Genomic DNA, 27,239 nt, shown 5'->3' with positions numbered 1-27,239 from the left:
CGAAATTGGACTAGTCGGATCTGCCACAAATTTGGAGAGAGAATAAATTAGATTAATAATATTGACTTGACTAGGTTTAGTCGTTTAGACAATGCATGAGGCAATATATGGACACAAAAAATAATATTTTGCCATCCATCGTCTCAAACTGGACTTTCTAAAGATAGATTTCAAAATCAATGGTCACATTTTCCTAGTCCAACGTGTTCAATTTAAGTTCTCAAACAAATTTGGTGATTACTGCAGTTCTTATTCACACGTTTAACTTTTGCATGTATATGTCACTTTTTATTGATAAGAAGCAAGTTTACGGAAAGCCTTGCAATTCATATTATCTCGAATTAATCTTGATTCAATGAATTCTTTATATATACGGACAAAACATACATTCAAAATTAGATACGTATTTTAGTAGATCTGTAGATATATTCTTCTTTTGCAACATAAGTTCAATTACCTCACAAATATAGTTATAGAATTGTAAAATTCTTTGGTTCGTTTAAACCCACAAAAAAAAATTATGGTAAACAGCAAAACGTATTTTTTAAACGTGTAAAAGCATATTCAGATACGGTTTCTGATTCTCAACTTATATTTGTACATAAATTCAAAATTCTTACTACATTAAAAAAAAAAATATATATATTTTTGATTAAAAGATGATCCGAGACTTTCAAATCGTTTTTGACGGTTTATGCTTAACAACTTTGAATCATGATGAGCACTGTCCAGATTCTCAGGATTTAACTAATTGTATTTCAAATCACAGAGACTGCAAAAAACGAGGGCCCACGCAAAAGAAAAGACTGATATGATTGTTGGTCTGGAGTTTAGTAGAGCATGTAATTAACGGGGGTGCAAGAGTAGATATCCAGAAAGTTTAAGAGGGGCCTAAAATCAAAAATAGAAAAAGATGAAGGATGAAAGCACAATAAATAACTTCTGTATCACCTATTTCCCATAAAGGATTCAGGTACTAGGAGAAGTTGATGCCAATTTCACATGCAAGTCTCTTTCATCATATATCCATATTTTACCGCACCTACCTCTCTCTGTGTACATTCTTGTCATCGACCCTTTGATGAATACTTTAATTTTTTGTTTTTCTTTATTATTCCCTTACAAATTTGCATTTCCGATCTATGTGTTCGTTCCCAAGTTATAATTATTAAATATATATGCATGCCATATACAGTATGTTTGGATCGTCATCAAGTGGTTAATAAATAATTACTTTACATTTCTTTCTTTCCAACCCATTAAATGATGCTCTCAAATCTGAGTCTAAACCTGATTTTTTTTAGATGATGCTCTCAAATCATAGATTTCTCGGCATCCAAAATTAGGTATTCTTTGCAAAAGAGGGTTCATTGAAAACATCTTAAACTTAAAAAGGAAACATCAAATTTTAGCAAAGTTGACTTCATAAAACGCTACAATCTATACTAGCTAGTAGGTAGTAACATATTTGGGAGGATGGACATTTCAGTTTTCGGTACTTAATTTTTCAGTTTGTTCTGCTTAAGAAAAATGTAGCAAAATTAAAGCCCTAATTAACATCTTTAGAGATACAAACTAAACTAAACTAAAACTATGGTTGTGTACCAAGTTTGGATTTCGTCATAAAAAGATATTCCGAGGATTTATATAGAACCTATATCAGTTTGTCTACCATATGGTTCAGTTACTTCGAATTGGTTTGATAAGGTTAGGTTCAAAAATACTCATTTCTAGACTTTTTGTTATAAAACAAGACGGTTAAATATGAACACCGATAGATAGATGGAGAGGAGCATCTAATCAATGGAAATGCAGAGGGGTAAAAAAAAAGAAAAAAAAAAGGAAGAAAGAAAAGATGAGAAAGATTACCAAAAAAAGGGAGTTTCCAAAAGATGGTTCTGATGAGAAACAGAGCCCATCCCTCTCCTTTTTCCCCTTCTCATGAAAGAAATTGGATGGTCCTTCTTCAATGTATCTTCCACCTACTACTCATCTCTCTCTCTCTCTCTCTCTCTCTCTCTCTCTCTCTCTCTCTCTCTCTCTCTCTCTCTCTCTCTCTCTCTCTCTCTCTCTCTCTCTCTCTCTCTTATTTCTTATTTCTGTTATTAATTTTATATTTAATTACTTCCCCTTCAATTTCAGTTTTTTGTTCTGTAAAAATAATACACATCTCACTTATAGATATCCATATCTATTTATATGCATGTATAGAGAATAAAAAAGTGTGAGTTTCTAGCTTTGTTGAGTATGTGCTTTTTGGACAATTTGTTAGATAATCGGTCTATTTTTTCTTTTTTTTCTTCCATGTATAAATACATTTCAGCACAAAGAAAACTAGCAACCTTCTATTTTCTGCAAGTAGGGTCTTGATACCTTCAAAGAAATATTACTTCAAAAGAAACTGATAAACCAGAACAGAAAATTTCAACAATAAAAAAAAAAAAAAAGAGGAGAGATATTTCAAGAACAACATAATTAGAAAAGCAGAAGCAGCAGTTAAGTGGTACTGATCAATAATAGCTAATAATATATATAGTCTCTTTCAAGAAGAGTTTCTCATTACCTTCTTCTTTTTGCTGATCTATCATTATCTTGAAACAAAGGTATAAGGTTTTGATCAATTTTATACAGTATAGATTAACCCTAAAGTACAAGATTTTTTAATCAAAGTTTTTTTTTTTCTTTTCAATTCGATCTCTGATCCTTGAGTTACTAATTCGTGGGTTTGATATGTTTCTTGTTTATTGTTAATCTACAAAGAGATTCGATCATTATACAGTATATAATATTAATTAATCTTAAAAGCCCCAAGTTTTGTGTGATGTGAGTTTTTTGCCAGCTAAAAATCTGATTGGTTCTTAAGTTACCACATCATGGCTTTGATAGATTTCTTGATAATTCTTGATCTTCAAAAAGATTAAATGATCATCAACCTTAATTAGCCTCTCTCATCTCTCTCAAACTCTCTATCTCTCTCTCCCTCTTCTGTTGGTGTTTTTGATTCATCGGATGATATGATAGGAACAATGGAGGAAGGTGGGAGTAGCCACGACGCAGACAGTAGCAAGAAGTTAGGGAGAGGGAAGATAGAGATTAAAAGGATAGAGAACACAACAAATCGTCAAGTAACTTTCTGCAAACGACGCAATGGTCTTCTTAAGAAAGCTTATGAGCTCTCTGTCTTGTGTGATGCTGAAGTTGCTCTCGTTATCTTCTCCACTCGTGGCCGTCTCTATGAGTATGCCAACAACAGGTACCATCTCCTACACCTTTTTGACCTTTCTCTCTTGATTTAAAGCTACTAACAAAAAACCTTAGTTCAAATATGTGGAAGTCAAAATTTAGAGCCAAGATTAGGGTTTTTCCCTTAATTTACAATCCTTAATTACTTGTTTTTGCTGTTAATCTGACCGACCCATATATATATATATATGTGTGTGTGTGTGTGTGTATGCAAATTAAGAAGAAGAAAAAAGGCTGTCTTGTCTTCTCATCTTCTGATTTATTAGCCTTTTCCTTAGTTTCATTCTTTTTTTCTGTAAATCATTAGAGTCTGATGCTTGTCAGCTTCCAGCCTTCTATAAATTACTTTAATTTTGACGAGACATTAACTTTTTTTTCAAATCATAATTAGGGTTTCATCAGTGACAAAAGGTTAGTTTCTTGACACGAAAATAGCATGTATATGTATGTAAATGATCAAGAGTTATGTAACCCTCTGTCTAGTGAAACTTGGGGCAAAGCCTAATGAGGAGCTGTCGCTAGGGATCTCTTTAATCATCTAACCCAAAAATAAATAAAACAAATTCATTATTGTGTACGTTTAGATTTATGAGTCTTTCGTTCAACTAAATGTTTATGAATTGTGTAACAGAATTCCAAAATTCGTACAGGTAGCTTGCAAAATTAGGTTCCAATTTAGTATATGGAAAATGTTAATTAGGTTTGAGATATAATGGGATTTCTTTTTTCTTTTCTCATTATTGTCTCACGTTATCTGTTGTCCAAATTATTTGTGATGATAGCAGAAGAAGTCCTTCAAACAATAAACACACATATGACTTTGTAAACATTGGAATCACTCATAAAATGTAACAAAAAAATGCAAATAATGATATGAAATATAGGCCCTTTTAGGATGTATATGCTGCATTGATATATTGATGAGAGGGAGATAACTCAGAGAAGTGTCGGAAATCAAAGTGGTACGAGCCAATGGGAATCTCTGGCATTCTGAACTTCACTTATTTCATTTATTATAATTAAAACAATTTCTGATCCTTAAAGCATATTTTGCTGACATTGAATCATATATATATGCATGAAACTGCTTCTGTTTTACTCTCTAAACCCTAATTACCAATTTGAAACCACAATATTAATTAAATACTACAGTACTAGCTTGTACAATATATATCTAAATAATATATATATATATATATTCCTTGAATTAAATACATTAACAGCTATATCTTGTCTAGTTATGTAACATAAGTTGGAAACGTAATGTCTACTTATGTAAAATAAGTTGGAAAGAAATGTCTATTTATGTATGAAAAGAAATCCAGTCAAGCCATGTGTGTGAATTGATGTTTAATCCCCTTACTGGTAAGAAACTGGTCCAATCTCCAAAGCCATCACATTCCTTTCTCGTCGATTTTTAAGGTTTTTGGCCTTTCAAAAAACATTTCAAAACACCAATCAAGAATCCCCTACATTAACTACTCTATTTAAAGAGATTAGTTAACTAAAAGCTAATGGTTTTCTTTCTTGGTCATGTTTTTAATTAGTGTGAGGGGTACAATTGAAAGGTACAAAAAAGCTTGTTCAGATGCCGTCAACCCTCCTTCCGTCACCGAAGCTAATACTCAGGTTCCCTTTCTTATCGGTTATTCTCTTTGATTTTGTTTTTATTTTGTCATTATGATGAAAGAATGTTGAAAATGTATATATATATATAGTCTCTAACATTACCAAACAAAAAGAGAGGGTTCTTAAAATGCATTCATGACACGGTGACGTTTTTGGTGTTTGTATATACATGAAATTCTAAAGTATTATCAGCAAGAAGCCTCTAAGCTTCGGAGGCAGATTCGAGACATTCAGAATTCAAACAGGTAACTGATAAACTCTTTATGAGGTTTAGACATGGTTTCTGTTTCTTGATCACTCGGATCTATAATAAAGATGAGCATCTGAATTTGTTAATGAACCAAAAAAAAATCGAATTGGATTCAAATATATAAATTTTACTTTCAGTTCTTTTCCAATAATTTTTGGTTTGTTTTAATTTTGCCTGGACTTTTTCAGCAAAACCAAATCAAAATACAAATACAGAAAAAAAAATGAGTCTTATATTAACTAACCATTATTGAAATATATAGTCCCTTTGGAAAGATATCTGTTTTTTTTTTTCTTTAGTTTGGTTTACTTGGAATTGCTTGAATTTTAGTGTGGTTAGGAGATATATGGAAGTGCATGTAACTCCGACTCAGTGGTTACTTCTAGTTCTCTTGAATAAGTTCGGTGCAAAAGTTAGCTCGTAATTTCCTTTAGAGGTTGTTTTGTTTATACATAAATGTTGATGTTCATAAATTGAAGGCATATTGTTGGGGAATCACTTGGTTCCTTGAACTTCAAGGAACTCAAAAACCTCGAAGGGCGGCTTGAAAAAGGAATCAGTCGCGTCCGATCCAAGAAGGTATATTACACCTTCGTCTCTCTCTCTCTCTCTCTCTCTCTCTCTCTCTCTCTCTCTCTCTCTCTCTCTCTATATATATATATATATATATATATCTCATAAATAGTTTTCTCACTCTTAAATGAAAATATCGCAGTCTGAGCTATTAGTGGCAGAGATAGAGTATATGCAGAAGAGGGTAACTCAACTACATTCATATCTTTTATCATTTTTTTTTTTTTTGGTTTTGGTTTTGGTTTTGAGATTTCCCATAAACCTTGCAGGAAATGGAGTTGCAACACGATAACTTGTACCTGCGAGCTAAGGTTAGTCACGTTTTTTAATTTCCAATCTCAATCTCTGGTCTCTCGCTCATCTTCTATTCGAGATAACGTTTATCACAAGCAAACTTTGATTTTGGGGTTTTTTCAGATAGCAGAAGGCGCGAGATTGAATCAAGAACAGCAGGAATCAAGTGTGATACAAGGGACGGCGGTTTACGAATCTGGTGTGTCTTCTCATGATCAGACGCAGCATTATAATAATCGGAACTATATTCCGGTGAACCTTCTTGAACCGAATCAACAATTCTCCGGCCAAGACCAACCTCCTCTTCAACTTGTTTAAGGAGCTAAAAAATGAAAACTTGTTTCTTCCTCTCAAAACGATTTAGCGAGAGAGAAAGACTAGAGAGTACATTATATTTATGCGACTTCAGAGTTTAGGTTCCAATAATAATTATTGAAAACAAAACGCTTGTTTCTATTGCCCTATTATTTTCTTACTTTAATCTTAAGTTCTAAAACCCGAACGCATAGCAGCTTATATGGCCTCATTCCATTAGCTGCTCGAAACAGATAACCGTCGTAAATTTCATATAATTTGACTATAAAGCCTGCTCGTATAAAATTAGACGCCTGAACTACCAGTCAATACAGTAACTTTTAAGTGCTCTTTATTTATTTACATTTAGAACACAACTTCGATTAGATGTCCACCAAACACCCATACAGTTAGAGACTAGCAAAGTTATAAATATTTGATAAAATCATAACAACATGATGAGTTACAAAAATACAAACATATATTTGGAGATGAATTTCTATATAATGATGCGTCGCTATAATTAAACAAAATTACATTAATTTTACTATGTACTATTTGAGAGAATGGAGAAAACAAAAGTTACATATGCATAAGGTCTAATAGAATGTCCTTTCTCTAATGTTATATTACTCTTTAGTATATGGACATGAGAGAAATATGAGCAGAGGCTGAAGGCTAAACCTTCTTCCCTCTATTCTCTCATACGGCCGCAAGTATTGGCTTTTATCACTCTTTTTTCTCTTTTCCTTTTATTTGTTTCTAATCTTTGGTATGCCCTTACTTCATATTTTATAATCAGTTCATGATTTTACATTTTCTAACGAAGATGTTGGAGGAATTTACGTATCTATACCAGTGAAATCGTACCTCAGGGTTACTAATTTCTAGCCACGGCTTTGCTGGACCGCTGAAATGTAAAACTGCAGCAGATTTCAGAATCTCTTCAGGTGATTTAAAGGACCGAGATCCTAATCCAGCTACGTGCCATGATGGATCAAGAGACTTCGTGAGTCCTTTGAAAGCAAGTAGAGTCGGTGCTAAAGCTCCTGGTTGCCATAATTGTAGCCCTGAACTAACGCTCTGCAGTCAAATCAAGATTTGCATAGCTTAGTTGCAAGCGCAGATAATATAACGAAGAAACAAGATTGATATACATATATGTACTCACGAGTCTTAACCATGTGGAGTAACTTTCTGTGATATTGGTTTGTCTCCAAGCTTTGAGATCAAAGACATTCATACCAGAGAGCCAAGCGCAATCATCTTGAAGTAAATTTGACGAGATCAGAGGATGTGAGAAATTGAAATAGTCTTTGTATTTTCTTCCCGGACAACAGTTGTGTCCGCACCACGAATCAACAACTGCACCGACAACTTTACCGTTGAGATCTGTTTCCCACAAAGACGAAAGGTCGCGTTGTACTACTACATCATCATCCAACAACACTATCTTGTTGAGATCTGGAAAAAGCTGCGTGGTCCAAAAGCAAACAGAATTCAATATGATTAATAGATCGGTTTTTTCAAGCTCAGAGAAGAGTTGAGTGGATAAAAAGCATTACCTTGGGAATGTAGATGCGGAGATGATTTAGAAGTGCCAGGCAGCTAGGGTTTAGAGCCTGCAAGGATTGCTCATGCGTACCCTCCACGAAACTATAATCAGAGTCTTTCAAATTCTGATAATGCCTTCTCCATATCATGCGGTGAATTTCCAGCATCTCTTTAACTCTGAAATTCACTTCTTGAGGCCAATCATACTGATGAAGACCCTTTACTTCAACAACCGCTGATGAAGCAGAGTTGATAGCAAACCAAGCGTGCATAGGGGTGTAGGTTTTTTTATCCGTAACGATATGAAAGACTAACTTCTCTGGATTCACAGCATTTCGTACAGTAGAAGATATGACGACAGAGGCAGCGAGAACATTGTCGGTCAAGATGACGACATGGTGAAAAGATGGGTCGGTCAGACGATAAACGGATTCAGGTGGAGGCAAACGCGTTCGAGCCATTGCATTCACAGAGTACTCTTCTGTTAACCTGAGGGAAAGGCAATGGAGGCATTTGGGAATACCGTGAGATGCTAAATGCCAGTACACTAACTCATGATGTTTTGCTGATTGGACTTTACGTTCCATCTGCAACAGCTGAAAATTAAAGAGAACAAAGTGTCACATGAATAGAAAAAGGAACAACTCCTACAAAAAAAAACTAACTGGCGATTGGACATATCTTAAGATAGAAACTGGACCTATCTTAAGATAGAATAACCATCATCAAATCCATGACAATTTTTTTACAGTAAATAATCCCACTCTCTACCAAAGTTGGAATGGCCAAAACATTTTAAGAAATGACTTACCATCTTCTTAGTCACAGAAGCAAACGCTTTTATATCACGGCGTTTTAACGTCATCTCCTTGACAAGGTCATCAAATGACTCCAATGAGCTCTTCTTTCCGCTTCCAATAGCTTCCTGATCTGTTTCTTCCACTAGCGCCCGTGTCAACTCTTCCCTAATTTTCTGAAAGAGGCACATACACGCATTTTCTTGCCGTGAGTTGTTACTGACTAAAAAGCTGTCATAGTGTCTTAACATCAACTCATGAGTCATGACGCAAAACAACAAAGCTGCTTAAACCGAAAGAGTGCAATGGAAAGCCTAGTTCAAGTCTAATATTGGAATTATCCATCTGTCTCGTTTCTCTTTGTTTCTGTTTGTTGCTACGTATAAAGGACAAGGAACCAAGTGGCTATGGATTTTCTCGTGGCAGCTAAATCTACCACGTGTCCTGTTAGCACACTGAGTGGAAAGTCGAAACTCCTACATCCAACTGATGTCTACTACGTTGGTTCTGGCATATGCAGTAATCCATGGAACTCTATGAAGAACATTTTTTTTTATTCCATCCAATTAAACTAAGCTCCCTCAGTGTTGCCTCTAATTACACACTCTCTGGGGCATAATATGTTTCTAATAAAGTAAAAAAAGGTAAAAAAAGATGATAAGAAAGCACTTTGTGGGCTCGTATTCCGACAATCCCACATGTTGATATCAGATCAAGTTTGTTCTACCCCAATAAAAAATAACAAATGAATCTATCAAATCATTCTATTTACCAGGATAAGAAAAAGAAAGGGAAAATCCACCAAATGTCTATTTCTATCAAAGTGTAGATCATACGCGAGAAGTCACTGCATGGATAGAAACTAGAGCAAATCACAATTCACAAATCATAAATCGTTAATCAAATTCACCCTAAGACTATTTCGTCATCCCTCTGTTCATAGACAATGACATGGCTCACACCTCTCACTATACGACACCAGCAACACTAACGTAATACAGCTGGAAAATACTTATTTTTTCTTTCTCATTACAATCATATCTTTTTTCCATTGAATAGCAGCACTATGGCAAGTGTTGAATTTCTTTTTCTGTTTCCCATCGATGATGTAAAAGGTAATGATTAAGAAGAGCTAACTAATCCCAAATCATCACATAAAAATATCGTAAATTTTAAGTACCCCACTGTATACTATATACTATAACATTTGCCGACATAAGAAATAAAATTACGAATGTATTTAAATATTAGATTAATACAAAAGCTTACCAGAGATGTGTCGCCCCCACGGAAAAGTCTCAGTCCCATGCAATCTGCGAATACCAAAGTCAAAAGAAAAAGTAGTAATATTAAATTACAAATCATACGAAACTTAATATACATGAATAGACAAACCAAAAATAACAGAGCATTGAATACGAAGATTTATGATATAATCCAAGTCGAAGCGGCGAAGCCAATCATTTATTGGATTCACACTTTGCATCTTCCTGGATAATTCATTCCAAACTATTATAGAACGAAGTTTTGTCAAATTCATTATTAGTATACATTAATCGGAAGTGGAAACGAGTAACCGATTAATTCAAAAATTCGAAGAGGACATGGAGTCTAATAATCTTTATTTGAAGATTAAGAAGAAGAAGAAGAAAATGTATATATTCGAGGGGAAAAAGTACCGAGGGGAGAATCGCAAACGGAGGCGGATTCGAGGACGAGAAACGCGAACCTGACGAAAATGAAAGGGAGGACGATGGCGAGCAGCAGCAGCAACAGCAATAACGTACGACCAGAGAACCTACGCGCCACCGCTGCTGCCGCGCATCCTCCGCCTCCTTTTCCGATTCCGACGCCGGGATTCGATATAGTAACCTTCTTAATCCCCGTCGCCGATATGTAAAACTTCATTTCTTCACAGTTTCCCTCACTTTCTCACACTGTCTCTCCACTTCCATCAATCCAAAACAGTAAGACTCGACTCTATTTTCCAGATCTCCGATCTCCACTCTCACTGGAAAGATCAAAAGCCAACAGGGATCCGGATGAGGAAGAAGCTCGGTGACGGAAAATCGAAGACGCGAATCCAAAATTTGGGTAACAATCAGTGGATTATGGAGGCTCGACGAAGAGCGAGAGGGACTGGGCTTTGGCTTTGTGATCTGTACGACGAGAATAAAACAACATTCAAAGTAGGAATTTCTAAAGAAGCCAAAGGGGGACATATGTAAAACCAAATAAATACAAATTTATTAATTATTATTTCCGTAAAAATATATTTCACCAGTGTTATTATTCTTCATAGTCACGAGTTCCTGAAAATTAAATAAACTTAAAAAGTAATAAAATACTCCAATGTATATTTTTTTTAAAAAGCCAAAAACAATGCCGCGTTCAACTCCGCGGGAATTTAGCACATATGTGTAAATGTTTGTGTATGTATAGATTAATTAAGCTAATAATTACACGCAATTAATATGGTTAGGATAAAACGACCTATGGAAGCTTTTTTACTTTTTATTATAGTGATACTGATAACTACAGAAATATTTACCGAGTAAAGAGTAATTTACGCTGCAGAAAATTACAGGAATGTCCTTCTCCACAAGTATTTTTGTATTTTGTGGAGTCACACCGACACATAGCAGAGAGGGTTCCAGTGTGGTAGCCCACATGGAATTAATGGTGCGCTATTCCTGGAGATCACCGTCCATTAATTGATCTGTCTTGGCAATGGAGAATAGTAGCTAGTTAGCGAAGTTTTAACTCATTAATTAATCTCATTAATCAATGGACCACTTCGACATACTTAATTATTTGTCTAAACTCTATTAATAGAACCTAAAACTATTCAATTTGTGTTGATTATGAAAAACAGGAAGCAATCATACAACTTGAGTGATATCGTGCTATAGTGCCCTAGGGTGTGAATTGTCAGACATTAATTACATATTTTGTGTTTTTGTTCATGATCATTTGAGTGGTTGTAGTTGAATAAGGCACATATCAAGGATATAGTAATAGTATACTATACGGGAGATCGATGAGGTGCGAAACGAAGACAACTGATGATATGGAACACGACTACAAGAGTCTACGTAGTGATTTAAATAACTTCAAAGTTCAAATTCTATATTTTAACGTTTGACTAAAATGAAATAAATCCCTCTGAATACAATTGTTTCCGAGTCAGTTATATGAGTCTATATCATTCATTTTTAAATCTGGTTAAAATGTGTTGAACTCGGTTTTTGGCGCAAAACATATTATGTGCGTGATTAATCTTTGTTTTTTTCTTTTTTTTGTCAAAATGCATGCAACACATATGTCATGATATATACATTTTAAAAACGACACAAATTCTTGTGAACGGTGATACAAAGTGCTTTCACCATTTAAATACGGAACATCAACGGAACTGAAGTCTTCGGAAACAAAAGAAAAAAAAAACTGATGGAAACTGAAATGTATTTCAGATATTTAGATATGTTTGTTTGATCGATTTATACACTGAAATTTATAGATAAAACCGTTTTCTTCATTACATTAAATTAATATTTCAAATTCAACATAGTATATGAATTCCTCATTTCAGTTGATGTTTCTCGATATGGAAAAATGTACATTTAAAAACAAATATGTTCTGTAAACTATATAGTGTGGTCAGAAAGGATAATCATGGTAAGAAATACAAAAATAGTGTCAGCTACTTTGGATAACTTAAATCATAGATGCATGTTTCAGTGTAGAAAGTGGTACAATTTAATAATTTTGAATACAACATGCGTCTTGTCGTTTCTGCATGTATTGATAGTGCAATTGACAATGTTCCTACACAAGTTGATAGAATTTGGAAATTACATATTATTATCCATGCAATGAAAATTTTTAAATTGTTTTCAAAACATGACCTTTGAATTTACTCTAGCAGACCGTATGCGGGTTTCGGGTATGTATATTGAACAGTACTACAATGCACTAAAAAAAAGAATTTGGTAATAACCAACAATCGAGTTAATTTCTCCATACTCTAGTCTTAGATTTGCTCTACGGCTCTACTTCAAGGATTTCTCTTCTCCATCTTGGCACACTTCTGAGGATCAAGATACACTAGTCTTTTAATTAATGGTTACGATGCAAAGATCAAACTAATTGTTGTAATATCATCCTTTTTGTTTAGTCTTATAAAAGAAACTTTGTATATAAATTCACCTAATTAACATTTTGATATGAAAACATATACAACAGGAGGAGCAAATCCATATATAACACTTTAGCGGTATTAGTATAAACTATTTACCAGAAATTTACTTGAAACAGTTTGGAGTTTAGACTACCCTTTAAACTACTAGTCTACTATCGCTACAGTGTTATGGTTTCTGTGTGAGTGTCAATTGTAAAATAGTCTACTATCGCTACAGTGTTATGGTAGACTACTAGACTACCCTTTAGACTACTAATCTACTAAAAATAGTCTGAATTTAAACTACAAGAATTGTGAGTTTAAAAATGCAAAACGGAACGCTTTTCGTTAGATGTTCTGTAGTAAACTTGGCCAAAAAAGAAAAAAGTTGAGTCACAATCGCAACGCAGTCAAACGAAAAAATAAGGTCACAATCGCAAGAAAACGGAACGGTGTTTGCATTCATTGTTCACGGCGTCGGGAATTCTCTCGGAACCTGGCGGGTCGTAATAACCACTCGCCGGTGGGAATAAAGTGGACCAAGGTTATAATCATCTTCCTCTCTTCTCATCGGATTGATGATCGTTTTGTTATTTTCGATTTTCACAGTCTTAGTCCCTGAAATCCGTTAACGTGGAATGTTTGATCTGATTGGTTGATGCGATAATTTGATTGATATAAACTTGGTTGATTATATAAACGAATGTGATTTTCATAGGAGAGATTGGGTGTATCAGGGATGTTACTCTTTCGCTGTATTGGTCTCAGTGTTACGTTTCAACCCTGAGAGATTTATTTTACTTTGTCTTTACAGTGATGTTGAAGCGTAGTGATAAAGGGAAACCTCCTTTATACGGATCTCGAAGCCATCGATTAGGAGTTACTTTCGTTGTTGGGATCTTAGTGGTCGCACTTCTCTTCTTTTGTTTCAGTGGCAAGAATCAGGGCACGGATTTGGATCTACGGAGACACATTTCGGACAGTGTCAAGCCTGATTCGCAATTTCATCCGACCGTAGAGATTCAAAACAAGACTCATTTGATATGGAAGATACCAAAGTCACCAAAGGCAGTTCTGTTTGTTGCTCATGGTTGCCAAAGGAAAGCTTCTGACTTTTGGGACAGATCACCAGATTGTCCAGAATGTACTGGTCTACCAGAGGAGATGCGTCTTGTCAGATTTGCTCTATCTCGTAATTTCGCTGTTATAACTGTATCTAGTGCTGGAAACTGCTGGACGTTCGGGAAGGAGAAATCGATTGTTGAAAAGATAATAAAGTCGTGGGTCAAGAAGCACGAGCTCGAAAGACTTCCTCTTGTTGCGTTAGGAGCTTCATCTGGTGGCTACTTTGTCTCTGCTCTTGCAATAGAGATGCGGTTTAGTAGCATCGTGCTTATGATCGCGGAAGGAGTGTTTGATCAGATTAGTGTCACTAAACAGTATCCACCGACTCTTTTTGTGCACATGCCTAAAGATGTGTACAGACAGCAAAAGATTAGAGAGTTTTTACAAGGTCTCAGAATGGAAGGCATTGATGCTGCAGAGATTGAATGCTTGGATTTGGCGCTTTCCCCGGATTTCTTGGCAGATAGGATTCCAGGTCTTGGTCTTGATGTCTCAGCCAAACTGTTCAAGTTTTTTCAAGACGAGGGGTTTGTTGATGATAAGGGATACTTGAAGCGTGATGGGCGGAGAACACCGTGGAAACAAGCTCTTAGTAGCTACAAAATATCACTGGACCAAAGTTTGATTACTCCTGTTGAAGAAGAACTGAATCTTGCATATGCATATCATGAGATGACGAGCTTGCAATCTGAACAAATCTTTAACTGGTTTGAATCGCATATGGGATGAGTGCCTGGTAGATTTTCATGTATCAAGATCCTTCGTTGAAAGCTGTAAGATGGATTGCACATATATATATATCTGACTCCAAAGGGACATTCTTGAAAGGAACTACACTTTCGATTGAAGTTCAGTTGAGTTGCGCAAGGCCAGCTGCATTTTTATCCTCGTTTATAGTTAACTAAGCCCACCAAATCATCCTGAGGGATTATCTAAAGCAAGATCATTTGACAATTATACAAATTTTTGATATGCTTAGACGTGTGGAAAACCTGAAGAGCAATGTTGGCTGTTAGGGTTAACCCACAAACCATATTGTTTAGAAACTGGTTTGAGAGTATTCCTGTACCTCCAAATTTACTATTTTTAGCATCTTGCCTGTCTTGTAACATGCGATATATGCTCATGGTTTTGTTTGGCTGAGATGCATTGCTTGAAACTTCTAATGTTAAGCATGATTCTTGGGCACTCTGTTTTTTTTCCCCGACTAATTTTACTTCACATCAACAGTAGCTGCTTTCAATGCTCTGACTGTATTTCTACATCTTGCTCCTCTTGCCATTTCCAATTTTTTGAAACCCAAACTATGAAAGACCCTTGATGTGAAGATTTTGTGTTTACAAAACTAGAAATAAATAGCAAAAATAAGAACTCTCATTTTCATGCATCTGGCCAAAGCCCAAGAAGTCGAAAATTTCCATTACACAAAAAAAGAACAAGGAACAAGTTGTTTCTTACCAAACAGAGAACCCTTCTTACAAATCTGATGGATCCTTAACAAATTGTGTTACATCTGATACCAAACCATGATCCACAGGCTTCAAACCTTTTCTTAACCAACGTTTCAACAAGGCCAACTCTAATCTTCTTACCTGCAATTAAGTGAAAAAAAACTCCATTTAGCTATAGCATACATACCTCTTAAGGCAATTCGAAAAGAGAAAAGTAGATGCAGAAACAGAGTTATGTGCTTCCATTCTCTGAAGAAAAACCAACCTGTCTAACAATGAAAGGCTCCTCTGCTCGACTCAAAGGCTCAGTTAATACGGTTAAGAATCCGTTTCTGTTCCCGTAAACAATATCTGTGAAAGGTCGATCACCCACCTGCCCAAAAACACTTACATTACATATAACACCTTATCATCCAAAAATCAAATACCAGAAAGTTTACCATGATTAGCTCTGAAGATGCGCAACCAAAGTGTTTCTCGACTTCTTCAGCAGTTCCTGCAGGCTTCTTTACTCCTAAAATCATGAATCAAAAACACAGTCCTTATCATTTACCAGTTACAATGATGCTCTGATAAACCAAGAGAATCACAGTGGATCAACGAACTTACTATGCCTCAACACTCTAATTCCTGTTTCAGCCTCCAATGCTTTAGCTTTCGAATCATCATGATCATATTCCGTAAGACCTAAATTTCAGCAGACCCGGAAGTGAACAAAAGGTTAGCATCTTCAATAAACCAGAAAACCACAACCGAACAAAAAAATCAAAAAAAAAAAAAATCCGTAACTTTACCTGCGGAATTGCTAAACACGGCGATGTCATGTCCAAACACGACTTTACACCGGTCAATCGAAGGCCGGAGTGGTGGCCAGATCGCTAGAGAATAAGGAGCCGTAAGAGTATTATCTTTATCGAACACTACGCCTTTGAAGCCCTTTCTCTTGAGCTCTCCCCAGTCAATGTACCGTAAATCTCTCACCGAAATATGCGGAAGAACCAAATGACGATCTCTAACAACTACAGAGACCGAAGAAACGATACCCTCTACGTTGATTCGTTGCCCAACAGCCGCTTTCAGATCTGCCCACCACATGTTCGACGAAATTTCCAAGCTTTTGTTCTCTTCTACACTGGGGAACAACAATTCCGGCGGCTCTCCTTCAAATTGTTCGGAGATCCGGTTAGAGAATCCTGGGTCTTCGGTCGGAGAGCTGAATTGGTAGAGAAGAAACGAATCTTCAAAAGAGGGTAGACGCAGGTTCTGCTTTTGGCTTCGATGGCTTGTCGTTTGCAGAGAAGAGGGAGAAGGCGATGGAGGAGAGCAAACGGGCTTGGTGGAGCAAGAGATGAGATTAGGGTTTCGTTTGTTACGGGAAGGGGGAAGAAGGAAACTTTTACGGATTGGGTAGTAGAAAGTAGTGGAGGCAGCCATCAATGGGGTCTGCATCTCAGGCTTCTTTATAATAATTTTTACTTTTATTGACCAAGAAAAGTAGTTGTAAGTTGTTTATCGGAAATTATTCCAGATTTCTTGGAGCCGTTGGAAGAAAAAAAGTCAACTTTTTTTCTTCCACACGCTTTGGTTTGGTTTCTTCCAAAAATATAAACGGACAGTAATAAAAGCTAATTAACCATTTCATTGCTTTGGTTTCTTTCATTTGCTCATATGTCTCTCTTGTCTTAAATTTGCTGTCTTTTTCCTTTAACATATTTCCCGGTCTTAATGTCATAATCTACAACGAGTTGTTCCATTTCTTGAAAACAGACCTTTGATATGTTGTTTTCATTCTTCCTTTCCTTTAGTTTCCAAGCAATGTTGGTACTCAAGGACTTGGGATAAAGAAGCATTTGGTCAAGCAAATCTATTAGAAACATGTTTCTCTTTGAAATCCAGTAAATTGACGAAAATGACGAGACGACAAGTACAAGTTATAAAGAACAGTTACGAAATTCTTTCATGGCATAACAAAACTGAAGATTTCGCATCAACAAAAACATGATATCCAACAACCAAAAACAATCACAAATTCCAAACCCAAAACAAATTTGTAGCCAACCTGTATAATCCATTCTTGAAATCAATCTTAAGAAATTGGTCATCAGTTATTCCTCCGCTAAAGATTTATCAAAATCACCTTAGCTTAGAATAGCAGACGAACAAGGTCGCTGCAACCAAACCAGCAGCAACCACTGGCCACAACTCTACTTCCATGGAAACCTTTGTGTCTCTTGCGACTACTGAACCTCCATTACCAGGATTCAAGGTTCTCTCATTCAACTCAACTATCGTCTCCTTCGCTTCTTCAACCTTCTTCAGCAACTCGTCCTTCTTCAACTCCATCTCCTTCTCTCTTATTCCAGCTTCACTCAGAGCTTCCTCTGTGAGCTTCTTCTCAGACTTGCATTTCTCCAATTCCTCTCCATTCTTCACCAATTCCAGATTCAAGACACCGACTTTCTTCTGCAATTCGTTTATCTCCCTCTCTTTCTCATCCGCTTTCTCCCTCATCTCCTCTTCTAGTCTAAGTTTCTTGCTCCTCTCCTCCATTTCCCTCACTTCAAAAACCCCAATTTTCCTCTCCAAATCTCTAACCCTCTTCTCGACCTCAGCTCTATCTTTCCTCAAAACCTCAGCTTCCTTCTCATACCCATCCAGCTTCTCCCCTTTCTCCGCCAACGCTTTCTTCAGCTCCGCCACTTCTTCCGCCGTCTTATCCAATCCTGTCAAGGAAGTGTTCAGATCCTCCTGAAGATTCGACACCTCTGTTTCGAGCTCGACAGCTCTCGTAGAAATAGATTCTAGAGCTTTCTTCTCTTCCTCGTATTCCTCAATCTCTTTCTCCATTTCTCCGAACCTCTGATTCATCTCCGCATCTACACCTTTCATCTCTTCGATTTCTCCCGATAGCCTCTCTAACCTCCCCTTCATCTCAAGATTCTCCCTCGTTAGCTCTTGGTTCTTGTTCTCCATTTCCTCAATCTCTTTTTCCTGTCCCTGTTCGGAGTCGGAGATCCCCTTCGCCGCACGATCATCAACGCCACCGTGAATTACCACCTCATCCGCCATTTACGCTGTTTCTATAAAAATTGGAAAACAGAATTCAGACGCAATAATATGAATGACGCAACGGGCAACGAAAATCAAAATCTCGTAAAACTTTAATGCTTTAGAGAATCAGTCACTCTGACTTTTTCTCGGCAAAAAAACATCGCGATAAGAAATTTTCCCTAATCGCTGATAAGAAAATAAAAACAAGTACTACGATTCACGAGTAAAGATAAGAGGAGAGTTCTCTTGATATGTGTACCTTTCGATTTTCCTGGGAAAGTAAGAAAACGACGAGATTTTCCGGGGAGGAATCAGATTTATCGGTTTAAGGATTCGATTCTTAGGGTTTATAGTGACAGCAAATGGCGTTGAGAAATTGGGCTGGTTCAGAAAATGCATCAGACGCCTGTAAACCAGGCACGTGCTTTAAGCAAGTCCACTTGGTAACATCATTTTAGTGATCTCTCGTTATATGGCCCATTAGTGGTGATCTCCAATTATAATCGCTCACAATATTATATTATAATTTTTTTTTTTGGGTGAACAAGAGTTTATAACTAAATAATTATTCGATGAGTTTTACACTCAGAGTTTTTACCATAATCGCTCACAAAGTTAACACAACATCATTTTACTGATCTCTATTTTTTCTGGCTCCTTGTTTGATGAGTATCATATATCTTCTTGAACACACTATTATTGGCATATTTTATAGTTTATATATAGAATATTAAAAAGAAGAAGTAAGTTTTAAATTAAATAACTATCTACCATTAATATATTTATTTTCATTTTATTGACATGTACTCTATCAATCTAATGGCTAGTCCACCGAAACTTAGATGAATTTTCGAATTTCAAAGGAAATGTGGAGATCTTTTCCTGTTTTTTGTAATTTTGTGGAGTACAAAACACAGAAGATAAAATTAAGAAAAAAAAAAGAGAGAAGAAGCTAAATTGTGAACTCGAACTAAAGAGCCACAATAAAAAAAAAGGAAGTAAAAATGAAATAAATAAAACAGAGTGGAGACTTTTGTCTTTTAACGATTTGAGAGAGTTCCAAATTGTTTGTTCAATCTTCAACCACCAAACTTCATATCATCTTTCTCATAACGCTCAAGAAACGAAGTGAGAACTTTAATGGCATTGATCTGACATTGCAGAGCCAAAATGTAACTTGCCGTCTCTTCAAACAGCGCGTCGACTCCAAGCGCCGTTCCTCCCGGAACTATCGTCTGAAGCGCCTCAATCTTCTCTTCCACTCCTTCTTCTTCTTCGTCGTCATCTTCTGCGCCGGTCTCGCTTACACTCACCGTTGCATCCGCCAATCTCGCTCTGGTTCTGCGGTCGAAACCGGCGTTCACGGCGGAGGGTGGAGACGGAGAAGAGCGTTTTGTATGGGAAGTGGCTAGGGTTTTCTCCATTGACGGAGGGAGAGAGGATGTGTTGGAAGAAAAGGAGTAAAGAGATGTGTGTATTTATATGAGTGATAGAAGATTGAAGTAGGACCGGTCGAACCGGAATCTCGGTTCTAGTTTACTTTGGTTTACTCTAATTTGCCTCTCTAATTGATACGACTGTGAGTTCAAGAATCTACAGTGGGTTTGGTTTACTTGAGTATTTGTATCATCGGAATGTGAATTTTGGTTTGCTTATATACTATTCAAATTAGGTTTTGGAATAGCTTTTATGTTTCGAAAATGGGTAATGCCGGTATGCCATCAAAGCTGGGTCCAGTTGTGATTTTCTTATTTTGTTCTTGTGTTTTCGAATTAATGGAGTTTTTTTTGTTTTGTTGGTTAGAGAGAGATTAGGATCGTGGTTATCACGCGCTATGTTGAGTGGTTTAGTGGAGACGTCACTATACTCAAGTGGATCTCCCTGAGGTCCTGACAGATAGATAGATTGGATCTTTCTTTGTTTTTTTTTTAAAAAAAAATTCAGAAAAGTGCCGTGTCATTAACAATTACTAACATGCTTTGTTTAGTCATAATAGACTCATCGACATGTGTTAAACTTAATCCAGGCTTTGACTTGTGGGTCTTTGTTTTGTATTCTTTTCGGAAACAGTAATGATGATCATTTCGATAATATTTCACCTTATAGATAACAAAAACTAATTACTATAAATATCCCTATCTAGTATCTAATGCATGCATATTAACAGATGCAATACATGCTAATGATCCACATTTCAAAGTGAAAGTTAATGAAAATGTCTTTGAATCATCAGTTTGACCTTATTTATAATAATCATTCACTGAACCAATATCGATATCAAAGTAAATAGCTTCAGTTCAATAATAAGAGATTCTAATTGCATACCTCTATACATTAATATTAGAAGTGCAGATTGCAGTTAAACATATTTGAAAATATTTAAGATAAAGTATACAGTTTCAAACGTGATACTATTAAAAGGCAACTAATTTGATAATTTCACTTATTGGTTTGATGATCTATCCTCTAGTTAGATGTATACAATAAACTACTAGTTATCTTGATAGGTTATATATAATTATAATCATTATTTCAATTCCCATAAATGTATTTTCAACTCAACGTGACTTAAATCCAGTTAAGGGTGATTAGCATGGTAAGGAAGCAACAAGGAGTTAATTAATCACACGCGAGAGAGAGGAGGCGCGTGAGAGTGAATCGGGGGAGGGAAATCACCTGCGTCAGGTGCATGGGAGAGAGGGAGCTAGGATGGGACCCACAAAAGCCCCGTAAAAAAGGAAAAGAGAAAAGGAAAGCACATGTGATCACATGAGTTTTTCGATCTATCTCCATGTGCCTCTCCTCTTACTTCAACTCTCTCTCTCTCCCTCTCCCTCTCTAGTTTGTCTATACATACACCCAATCCTTACACGCAAGCCTATACAAAATATACAGACAATGAATATAGATAGATACATTGGTAAATAGTGAAGCTGTGTGTGTGTGTGTGGTACTATGATGATCTACTAGCTGTTGCACAGAAGATCCCACATGATGATATCTATCTCGCATGGGAGCCACGTGACATCTTTTATGAAACCTACCTTTTGATTTCCCTTAAATCTCTATCTATCCCTCATTTTTGTCAACTCTTTTTTTCTTTCTCCTATATAGTATGGTTTCCAAGAAATTCGAATTAAAGGTTAGTATTATGAAAGAAATATATGTACTGTATATATTCCCTCTGTTCAGAATTATTTGATGTTTTATGAGGTTTTTTTTGTTCAGAATTATTTGATGTTCTCACTTTTCAATGTAAAATTTAATGAATTTTTATTGTTTTTGACTTTTTATATTCTGCTAATTGTTTTTTTATTGGCTAAATAATATTTAAATGAATTATAGATAAATTTTTTAGTGTAGAAAAAATAAATATTAAATGCATCCTTAATCTATGTGCAAAAACCTTAAACATCAACTAATTCTGAACAGAGGGAGTATTATAAAGCCTACAACATTAAATGAAGGAGAAAAGTCATGCTCATGTCGGCATTAATCTTTACAGAACTCACTCGAGTTCGTCGATTTATTTTTTCAGACCACGTATGTTTTTTCTTCTCTTAAACTACTTAATTTGTTGTCTGTTTCTTATCTAGCTATAACCAATTACGAACTTAATACGTACTAGTCTTTCCAATTCATATTATTCTACTTTGATGTTCGGATATAATATTCTTATTTTCTGAATAGGTTTTACATTTTAGATTTGTTTCTAATTGAATTTTTTACTGAACTTTTGAGATTTATTAATTTCTTAAATTGTAACTCGTAAAAAAGTCTGGAAACTACAAACGCAATCACATTTAGATAAATGATTGGGATAAGTAACAGATTTTGATAAATTCTATCGTTGTATAGTTCACCTGTTAAATTAAATGAATGATTGAAGAACTATTCATGTTGTTCCAGAGCCAAAAATCAAAACAAGTAATTTAGATGAATGCGTTCTTTCCCATGTTCTTAATATCTGGTTCGCCTAAATTCTAAATTGATATGCTTTTTTTCTATATCGGCAATCGATCAACTGATTAATTATCACAAAAACACACAGAATACGGTTGTGTGGAGTATAGTAAATTATTTAACCAATTTTTCAGGTAATAGTAGTAAATTCAAGAATTTTGGCGTACTCTAGGGACATCGGCGAAATTTACTAATAATAACCTTAGACATTTGGGCACCATCATAAATATATAAATGTCGCAATATAAATTAAAGTATATTAATAATTTAAAGATTATAGTATGAAATTTTATATTATAAGAGTAAAAAGAAAGGGTAGGTGATGTTTCCAACGAGGGGACGGAGAGAGGTTGGTTTATTGGGATTGAGATTTTCAGAATAGGTTTCACCATCTACTAACCTGACACTTACCCCCATTCTATTATTTTTCATACTATTTTTTGGTTATATATACACACAAAATTACATTGATATTTGACCCCGCATAAACTACCTTAGCCAGCTTTCGCATTTGCCTTGGTTTAATCATTATTCAGAAGCCAACCTCTATTTTTTTTTCTGGATTCCATAAATGTTTTATTTTCATTGAAATAAATAGTCACATCAATGGGGAGTGTTAGTTTATGTGCGTTGTAAAAACAAGAAAGGCTTATGATATAATTTGGTCTTTTTTGAGGGAAGAAAGAAAAAAACAAAGGAGGAAGAGGACAGAGACAAGTGTGATATGTTATGGTTTTATTAGTTGCAAATAACTTTGTCTACTCTTTATGTGGTTGAGGGATATGGGCCAAACAGGTAGACCCAAATTGACGGTTTTATCTTTGGGACAATGGTTACATGGGTGTGGGGTCCTTAATTTATGCACCATCCTTTGTCTCTCCATCCTGTTACTTTTTTTGCTTCCTTAACATGACTCGCATATTCATATCATTTCCCAATTTAAATTCCAGTTTCCGGTGAAAAACTTGCAATTTCCGTGCTTTCGTAGTCTATTACATTATTACTTACAAAAATCATGTTATTGTAAGATTCGTATCCTACTATGAATGATGGATGTTGGTTTCTTATACTGTATATTTATATATGATGGACGAATCTATTTTCTTGTAGTATATGCAACATATTTTCTATAGACAAGAATCTGTTATTTCTTTTTTCAATTGAATAGTTGATTAAAAACGAGTACCTGTATTCTACATCAAGGATTCAATAAGATACTATTTTTCTTTAAAATACACTTGCAATTAAGATTTTAGTTTTAGATGATTTGGTTAGGATTTTGAAGTGTCCCAATGTCAAATGGAACTTGGAGAGTATTGACAATAGAAATAAAATAATAATATTTTTTTTCATAATTGAAAAGTTCAGAACTAGATTGTGTTAGACACTGTAAAGTCGGACATCATCACCAATCCCCAAAGAGAACGTGTTTTAGATGTATTCGTTCTTCAAATGTGAAGTGTTGTTTATTGTGTAGAATCTGTAAATGCCAAATGTTGTTTTTCTCAATCAGTTCACATAAACAAAACAAAAGCTAATCCTACAAAAGCTGTAGAGTGTAGACACATATATTTGAAATATTTTGCATATAAAAGAACATTGAATATGGTTTTCTTTGATACTATAGAACAAATTTTAAGTGATTAGGGTAGATTTTATTCTTAGTGGAGTCGGGAAGAAATAAACAAAGTGGTGCTCGTGACATGGGGTTTCCACTGCCACAGGCCACATGCGTCGGATCTGCCATCAGAATATCATCAACATCATAAGTGAAGTGATGTCATCATAAAAAGATCATCATGATGTGCATGTGCAATCATCGCATATTCTCATCCATCTGTCACCAGGTAAGTAAATATGTATGGCTACAAAGTTGTTTGTCCAGTGAAGAAACAGAACATTTTTTTTTGAACACATATAACAGTTTGTGTCGGTGATATTTTTGTCCTAACAGAAGCTGAACATACGATGTTTTTGAGTTTAATTGGACGAGGAAAAGCATCGTTGGTTTACTTATTTTTATCTTTTGTTGAATTCTATTTGTGCATAAAGTTCTATAGAATTTGCCTTTTTAGCTTTATGATAATTCATTGAAAGAGAAAATGGTTGTGTAAAAGATCATATGATCATTTTTTTCGTCTACCAATCTTGATCATTTAAGACAGTCAACTAAGGAAACATCAAAGCAAATTATAATTGAAATATCAACTTACAATAAGCACAGAAAATGACAAGATCAGACGATGATAATAAGTTAATAACAAAAAAGTGACAAAATGGTAATAGAAACAGAGTAACTGTGAACAAAGAGTGTGCACAAGAAGATTTAGAGTTTTACAGACTTATCAACTAGGAGGAACAAAAGTTTGCTCACTTCGAGTTAGTTGCTTTTTTTATAAGAGAAATCGATCTCGATGTTATTACAGTTGGAGATCTCTATCCGCTCTTCCTTCTTGTGTAAGTGCAAAACAAAAACTTTCAGCTCAAGACATGACAAAATACCCAAGAAAAGCTTTATTAAGAAAACGTTGAAATTGCAGAGAAACAGCCAATGAGTTCATCTTGTCCATGAAACAAAACGCACTTAAACAAAAGATTACTACTAATAAAAGAAACAAAAGAGAACCAAGTTTTCTATCCCCGAGGACACTACTGTCGAGTCCATTTCCAGTACAAGAAAGCGTGAACCCTGAAAAAGACATTGCATCTCGATGTCTCGTTGTAATGTTTCAGCGTGTCCTCTATAATATCTAACCATTTAGGGATCTCGAAGAATGTTGCTTCATTTTCTTCGGCAACTATCACCATCTCTTTCAAACTCGGAAGATAGTCCAAGAAATGCTTTATCATTCCCATCTCTCTCGGTGTTCCTCTAAAGTCTTGAATCTGTATCTTCTTCACGTGACAAGACTTGAGAAAACGACCTTTGTTCTTCCTAGAGATGCAGTCACAAACGTATCCACATCTCTCTGTAACGGTGTGTAAGAGACCCTGAAATAGCATTGCAAAGACAATAAGCTCATTTCAACGTCAAAAAAGTAGGGGGGAAACTATAAGAGAAGTGGTTTAATGTTTTTTTATACCCCAAGGTATAGAGTTTCTAGATTTGTACAGCTCCTTAGAAGAAGTGGCATTGCTTGCCATCCTTGAATCATGACAGTCTTAATATTTAAGAGTGTAAGGTTTTTGAAAGCCGGCATGGCTTCACTGCAGCAAAGAGAAAGCATCTAAAACAAGAGACATTGTTATGTTTCAGGAACTGAGACAAGGATGTTCGATTCTTTGATGAAATATAAGTATCACAAAAAAAAAAAAAAAAAACTGACCTCGAAAGCAACAGCAGATAAGTGAAGTATCTTAACATTTCGTTTGCCGTGAATAAGATTCCACACACTGAGTGATTGACCGAGACGATCTTGAGTAAGTGCAAGGCTGAGTCCAGCCTCCTCTAAGTTTTGCAAGTTAACTAATGGGTAATCATCCGCAACCAAATCATAGTAGTCTAAGAAAACAAGATTCGGAGTATCGAATGAGAAAGTGCCTAAACAGCCTTCTTCAGAAGTAATCTTTAGCTTCTTGAGGCTTGAACTTGAAAAAACCTCATTCCTATCTCTCCACACCATATTAAGCAGCATTAGTTCCTCAAGGGCAGGACAAGCAGGAAGAAGTGTCTGAAACTGACCCCTACCAAACCCAACCGTATCAAGAACAAGAGTCTTAAGCATCGGTAAGAAAATGTCATCGTCCCACGAATAAAGATCAACTCCATATCCAGTTTTAAGCTCAACTAATGTCTTACTAACAGATATCTCACGAGGCAGCGAATATTCCTCTCCAATTTCAATGAACAGATCAAGGTGAGTAACACCACGTCGCAGCACATTGCATATCCAATGATCCACACAAGAAGGATCAATACCGGTTTTAACATTGAGTGAGAATTTCTTAATGGGAGAATCACCTTGCAATGCCAATACCCTATCCACAAAACTCATGAAACTCTGAAGGATGCCTTCCTTTTCCCGTTTACCTTCTTGAGGATCAAGAAAGACAGAGTCATCGAGATCGAGATTAGGGACAAATGCAAACAGATTACGCCATCTCTTTGCGAGAACCGATGTCCTCGCAGCCTCCTTTGTTGTTGGAAAAAAGGACAAGATGTGAGAAATAACCGGGTCCGGTAACTTGCTGAAGAGATCCATCTTCACCGGTTCCACTGATTACACAAATCTCCCTACAGGCAATTCAAACATAAACATACATAATTACCAAACAGAGAAACGGAACAGAGAAGGAAAGAGGAGAAATCTTGTCAAACAAGAAGCCACTCAAAGCAAATTACTTTACTTTGGATCAAAACGGTGACACGAGTGACTCTTTGTTTGCTGTAACTTTCTGTATATTTTCGATCCTTTCACTCTACATGAGTGTTTAAAGAGTAAATCGCTAAATCAACGCATAAATCACCGAACGCAAATTGCTAGATCAATGGCGATTATGCCTAAACCACGGGATAACAAAATCGCCCAATAAATGACCCCAATGAATTGAAAGCAGAATTAAGGACTTTGGGTAACTTACGACGATACGAAGAAGAAGTCGAAAACTTTCAGAATTGAGGGACGAAGCAAATACCCAGAATTAGGGTAAATCTGGTGGGAGAAAGAAAGAAAATTCAAGAGTTCAGGAAAAAATATTTGTATATAGGGTTCAGGAAAAAAAAAGAGTTGTGCGTGGGAAGTTTTCTATGGCGGGAATGTAAAAAGTCATAAAATATCTTGATGCATTGAAACGGTGCGTCTCAGCATAGTCCGGACCAAAACGCAGCGTTTTGT

General features: G+C 35.8%; 7 protein-coding genes across 12 annotated transcripts; 2 read left to right on the top strand and 5 right to left on the bottom strand.

Moving 5' to 3' along the window:
• Positions 1 to 2,340: 2,340 nt before the first annotated feature.
• On the top strand, positions 2,341 to 6,445 carry LOC18020146 (agamous-like MADS-box protein AGL1). 4 transcript variants are annotated; one of them, XM_024157052.1, is made up of 8 exons: positions 2,341 to 2,503; positions 3,022 to 3,253; positions 4,791 to 4,872; positions 5,056 to 5,117; positions 5,602 to 5,701; positions 5,838 to 5,879; positions 5,965 to 6,006; positions 6,113 to 6,445. In XM_024157052.1, the coding sequence occupies exons 2-8, from the start codon at positions 3,027 to 3,029 to the stop codon at positions 6,305 to 6,307; spliced, it is 750 nt and encodes a 249-aa protein (XP_024012820.1). In that variant the 5' UTR covers positions 2,341 to 2,503; positions 3,022 to 3,026; the 3' UTR covers positions 6,308 to 6,445. The 4 variants fall into 4 exon arrangements, with proteins under 4 accessions (XP_024012820.1, XP_006402748.1, XP_024012819.1 ...); XM_006402685.2 differs by lacking the exon at positions 2,341 to 2,503 and adding an exon at positions 2,524 to 2,603; XM_024157053.1 differs by lacking the exon at positions 2,341 to 2,503 and adding an exon at positions 2,719 to 2,823.
• A 310-nt stretch (positions 6,446 to 6,755) lies between these two features.
• On the bottom strand, positions 6,756 to 10,846 carry LOC18020145 (probable galacturonosyltransferase 15). The gene is made up of 6 exons (XM_006402684.2): positions 10,314 to 10,846; positions 9,904 to 9,947; positions 8,649 to 8,810; positions 7,849 to 8,433; positions 7,455 to 7,757; positions 6,756 to 7,366 (listed from the first exon to the last, which is right to left on the bottom strand). The coding sequence occupies exons 1-6, from the start codon at positions 10,540 to 10,542 to the stop codon at positions 7,082 to 7,084; spliced, it is 1,608 nt and encodes a 535-aa protein (XP_006402747.1). The 5' UTR covers positions 10,543 to 10,846; the 3' UTR covers positions 6,756 to 7,081.
• A 2,363-nt stretch (positions 10,847 to 13,209) lies between these two features.
• LOC18020144 lies at positions 13,210 to 15,125 on the top strand. The gene is made up of 2 exons (XM_006402683.2): positions 13,210 to 13,358; positions 13,629 to 15,125. Exon 2 carries the CDS (start codon positions 13,631 to 13,633, stop codon positions 14,666 to 14,668), a length of 1,038 nt encoding a protein of 345 aa, XP_006402746.1. The 5' UTR covers positions 13,210 to 13,358; positions 13,629 to 13,630; the 3' UTR covers positions 14,669 to 15,125.
• A 47-nt stretch (positions 15,126 to 15,172) lies between these two features.
• LOC18020143 lies at positions 15,173 to 16,855 on the bottom strand. 2 transcript variants are annotated; one of them, XM_024157182.1, is made up of 6 exons: positions 16,185 to 16,855; positions 16,000 to 16,077; positions 15,831 to 15,904; positions 15,656 to 15,763; positions 15,398 to 15,531; positions 15,173 to 15,284 (listed from the first exon to the last, which is right to left on the bottom strand). In XM_024157182.1, exons 1-5 carry the CDS (start codon positions 16,837 to 16,839, stop codon positions 15,415 to 15,417), a joined length of 1,032 nt encoding a protein of 343 aa, XP_024012950.1. In that variant the 5' UTR covers positions 16,840 to 16,855; the 3' UTR covers positions 15,173 to 15,284; positions 15,398 to 15,414. The 2 variants fall into 2 exon arrangements, with proteins under 2 accessions (XP_024012950.1, XP_006402745.2); XM_006402682.2 differs by lacking the exon at positions 15,173 to 15,284 and having other exon boundaries at positions 15,300 to 15,531.
• A 427-nt stretch (positions 16,856 to 17,282) lies between these two features.
• On the bottom strand, positions 17,283 to 18,819 carry LOC18020142 (peroxisomal and mitochondrial division factor 1). 2 transcript variants are annotated; one of them, XM_006402681.2, is made up of 2 exons: positions 18,701 to 18,819; positions 17,283 to 18,470 (listed from the first exon to the last, which is right to left on the bottom strand). In XM_006402681.2, the coding sequence occupies exon 2, from the start codon at positions 18,457 to 18,459 to the stop codon at positions 17,524 to 17,526; it is 936 nt and encodes a 311-aa protein (XP_006402744.1). In that variant the 5' UTR covers positions 18,460 to 18,470; positions 18,701 to 18,819; the 3' UTR covers positions 17,283 to 17,523. The 2 variants fall into 2 exon arrangements, with proteins under 2 accessions (XP_006402744.1, XP_024012739.1); XM_024156971.1 differs by having other exon boundaries at positions 17,283 to 18,464; positions 18,701 to 18,808.
• Positions 18,820 to 19,247: 428 nt separating this feature from the next.
• Positions 19,248 to 19,906, bottom strand: LOC18020141 (transcription factor PAR2). Its single transcript, XM_006402680.2, has one exon. The coding sequence runs from the start codon at positions 19,863 to 19,865 to the stop codon at positions 19,521 to 19,523; it is 345 nt and encodes a 114-aa protein (XP_006402743.1). The 5' UTR covers positions 19,866 to 19,906; the 3' UTR covers positions 19,248 to 19,520.
• A 5,147-nt stretch (positions 19,907 to 25,053) lies between these two features.
• LOC18020140 (putative F-box protein At3g58860) lies at positions 25,054 to 26,615 on the bottom strand. The gene is made up of 3 exons (XM_006402679.2): positions 25,731 to 26,615; positions 25,488 to 25,631; positions 25,054 to 25,395 (listed from the first exon to the last, which is right to left on the bottom strand). Exons 1-3 carry the CDS (start codon positions 26,604 to 26,606, stop codon positions 25,054 to 25,056), a joined length of 1,362 nt encoding a protein of 453 aa, XP_006402742.1. The 5' UTR covers positions 26,607 to 26,615.
• Positions 26,616 to 27,239: the final 624 nt, after the last annotated feature.

The sequence above is a fragment of the Eutrema salsugineum genome, unplaced genomic scaffold (genome assembly GCF_000478725.1).
Source record: "Eutrema salsugineum unplaced genomic scaffold, Eutsalg1_0 scaffold_19, whole genome shotgun sequence".
Lineage (NCBI taxonomy): Eukaryota > Viridiplantae > Streptophyta > Magnoliopsida > Brassicales > Brassicaceae > Eutrema > Eutrema salsugineum.
This window is presented reverse-complemented; position numbering and strand designations above follow the sequence as displayed.

Bases quoted from the DNA above. Each gene is read 5' to 3' on its own strand.
- LOC18020146 (XM_024157051.1), top strand. From the start codon at position 3,015: ATGATAGGAACAATGGAGGAAGGTGGGAGTAGCCACGACGCAGACAGT. The intron at 5,118-5,601 runs GTAACTGATAAA...CATAAATTGAAG, and splicing joins GACATTCAGAATTCAAACAG to GCATATTGTTGGGGAATCAC. The intron at 6,007-6,112 runs GTTAGTCACGTT...GGGTTTTTTCAG, and splicing joins ACTTGTACCTGCGAGCTAAG to ATAGCAGAAGGCGCGAGATT.
- LOC18020145 (XM_006402684.2), bottom strand. From the start codon at position 10,542: ATGAAGTTTTACATATCGGCGACGGGGATTAAGAAGGTTACTATATCG. The intron at 8,811-9,903 runs GTAAGCTTTTGT...TGCCTCTTTCAG, and splicing joins GTGGGGGCGACACATCTCTG to AAAATTAGGGAAGAGTTGAC. The intron at 7,367-7,454 runs GTGAGTACATAT...ATTTGACTGCAG, and splicing joins ACTCCACATGGTTAAGACTC to AGCGTTAGTTCAGGGCTACA.
- LOC18020144 (XM_006402683.2), top strand. From the start codon at position 13,631: ATGTTGAAGCGTAGTGATAAAGGGAAACCTCCTTTATACGGATCTCGA.
- LOC18020143 (XM_024157182.1), bottom strand. From the start codon at position 16,839: ATGCAGACCCCATTGATGGCTGCCTCCACTACTTTCTACTACCCAATC. The intron at 16,078-16,184 runs GTAAAGTTACGG...GCTGAAATTTAG, and splicing joins CGTGTTTAGCAATTCCGCAG to GTCTTACGGAATATGATCAT. The intron at 15,532-15,655 runs GTTGGTTTTTCT...ACTTAATTGCAG, and splicing joins AGCCTTTCATTGTTAGACAG to GTAAGAAGATTAGAGTTGGC.
- LOC18020142 (XM_006402681.2), bottom strand. From the start codon at position 18,459: ATGGCGGATGAGGTGGTAATTCACGGTGGCGTTGATGATCGTGCGGCG.
- LOC18020141 (XM_006402680.2), bottom strand. From the start codon at position 19,865: ATGGAGAAAACCCTAGCCACTTCCCATACAAAACGCTCTTCTCCGTCT.
- LOC18020140 (XM_006402679.2), bottom strand. From the start codon at position 26,606: ATGGATCTCTTCAGCAAGTTACCGGACCCGGTTATTTCTCACATCTTG. The intron at 25,632-25,730 runs GTCAGTTTTTTT...CTCTTGTTTTAG, and splicing joins TATCTGCTGTTGCTTTCGAG to ATGCTTTCTCTTTGCTGCAG. The intron at 25,396-25,487 runs GTATAAAAAAAC...ATGCTATTTCAG, and splicing joins TAGAAACTCTATACCTTGGG to GGTCTCTTACACACCGTTAC.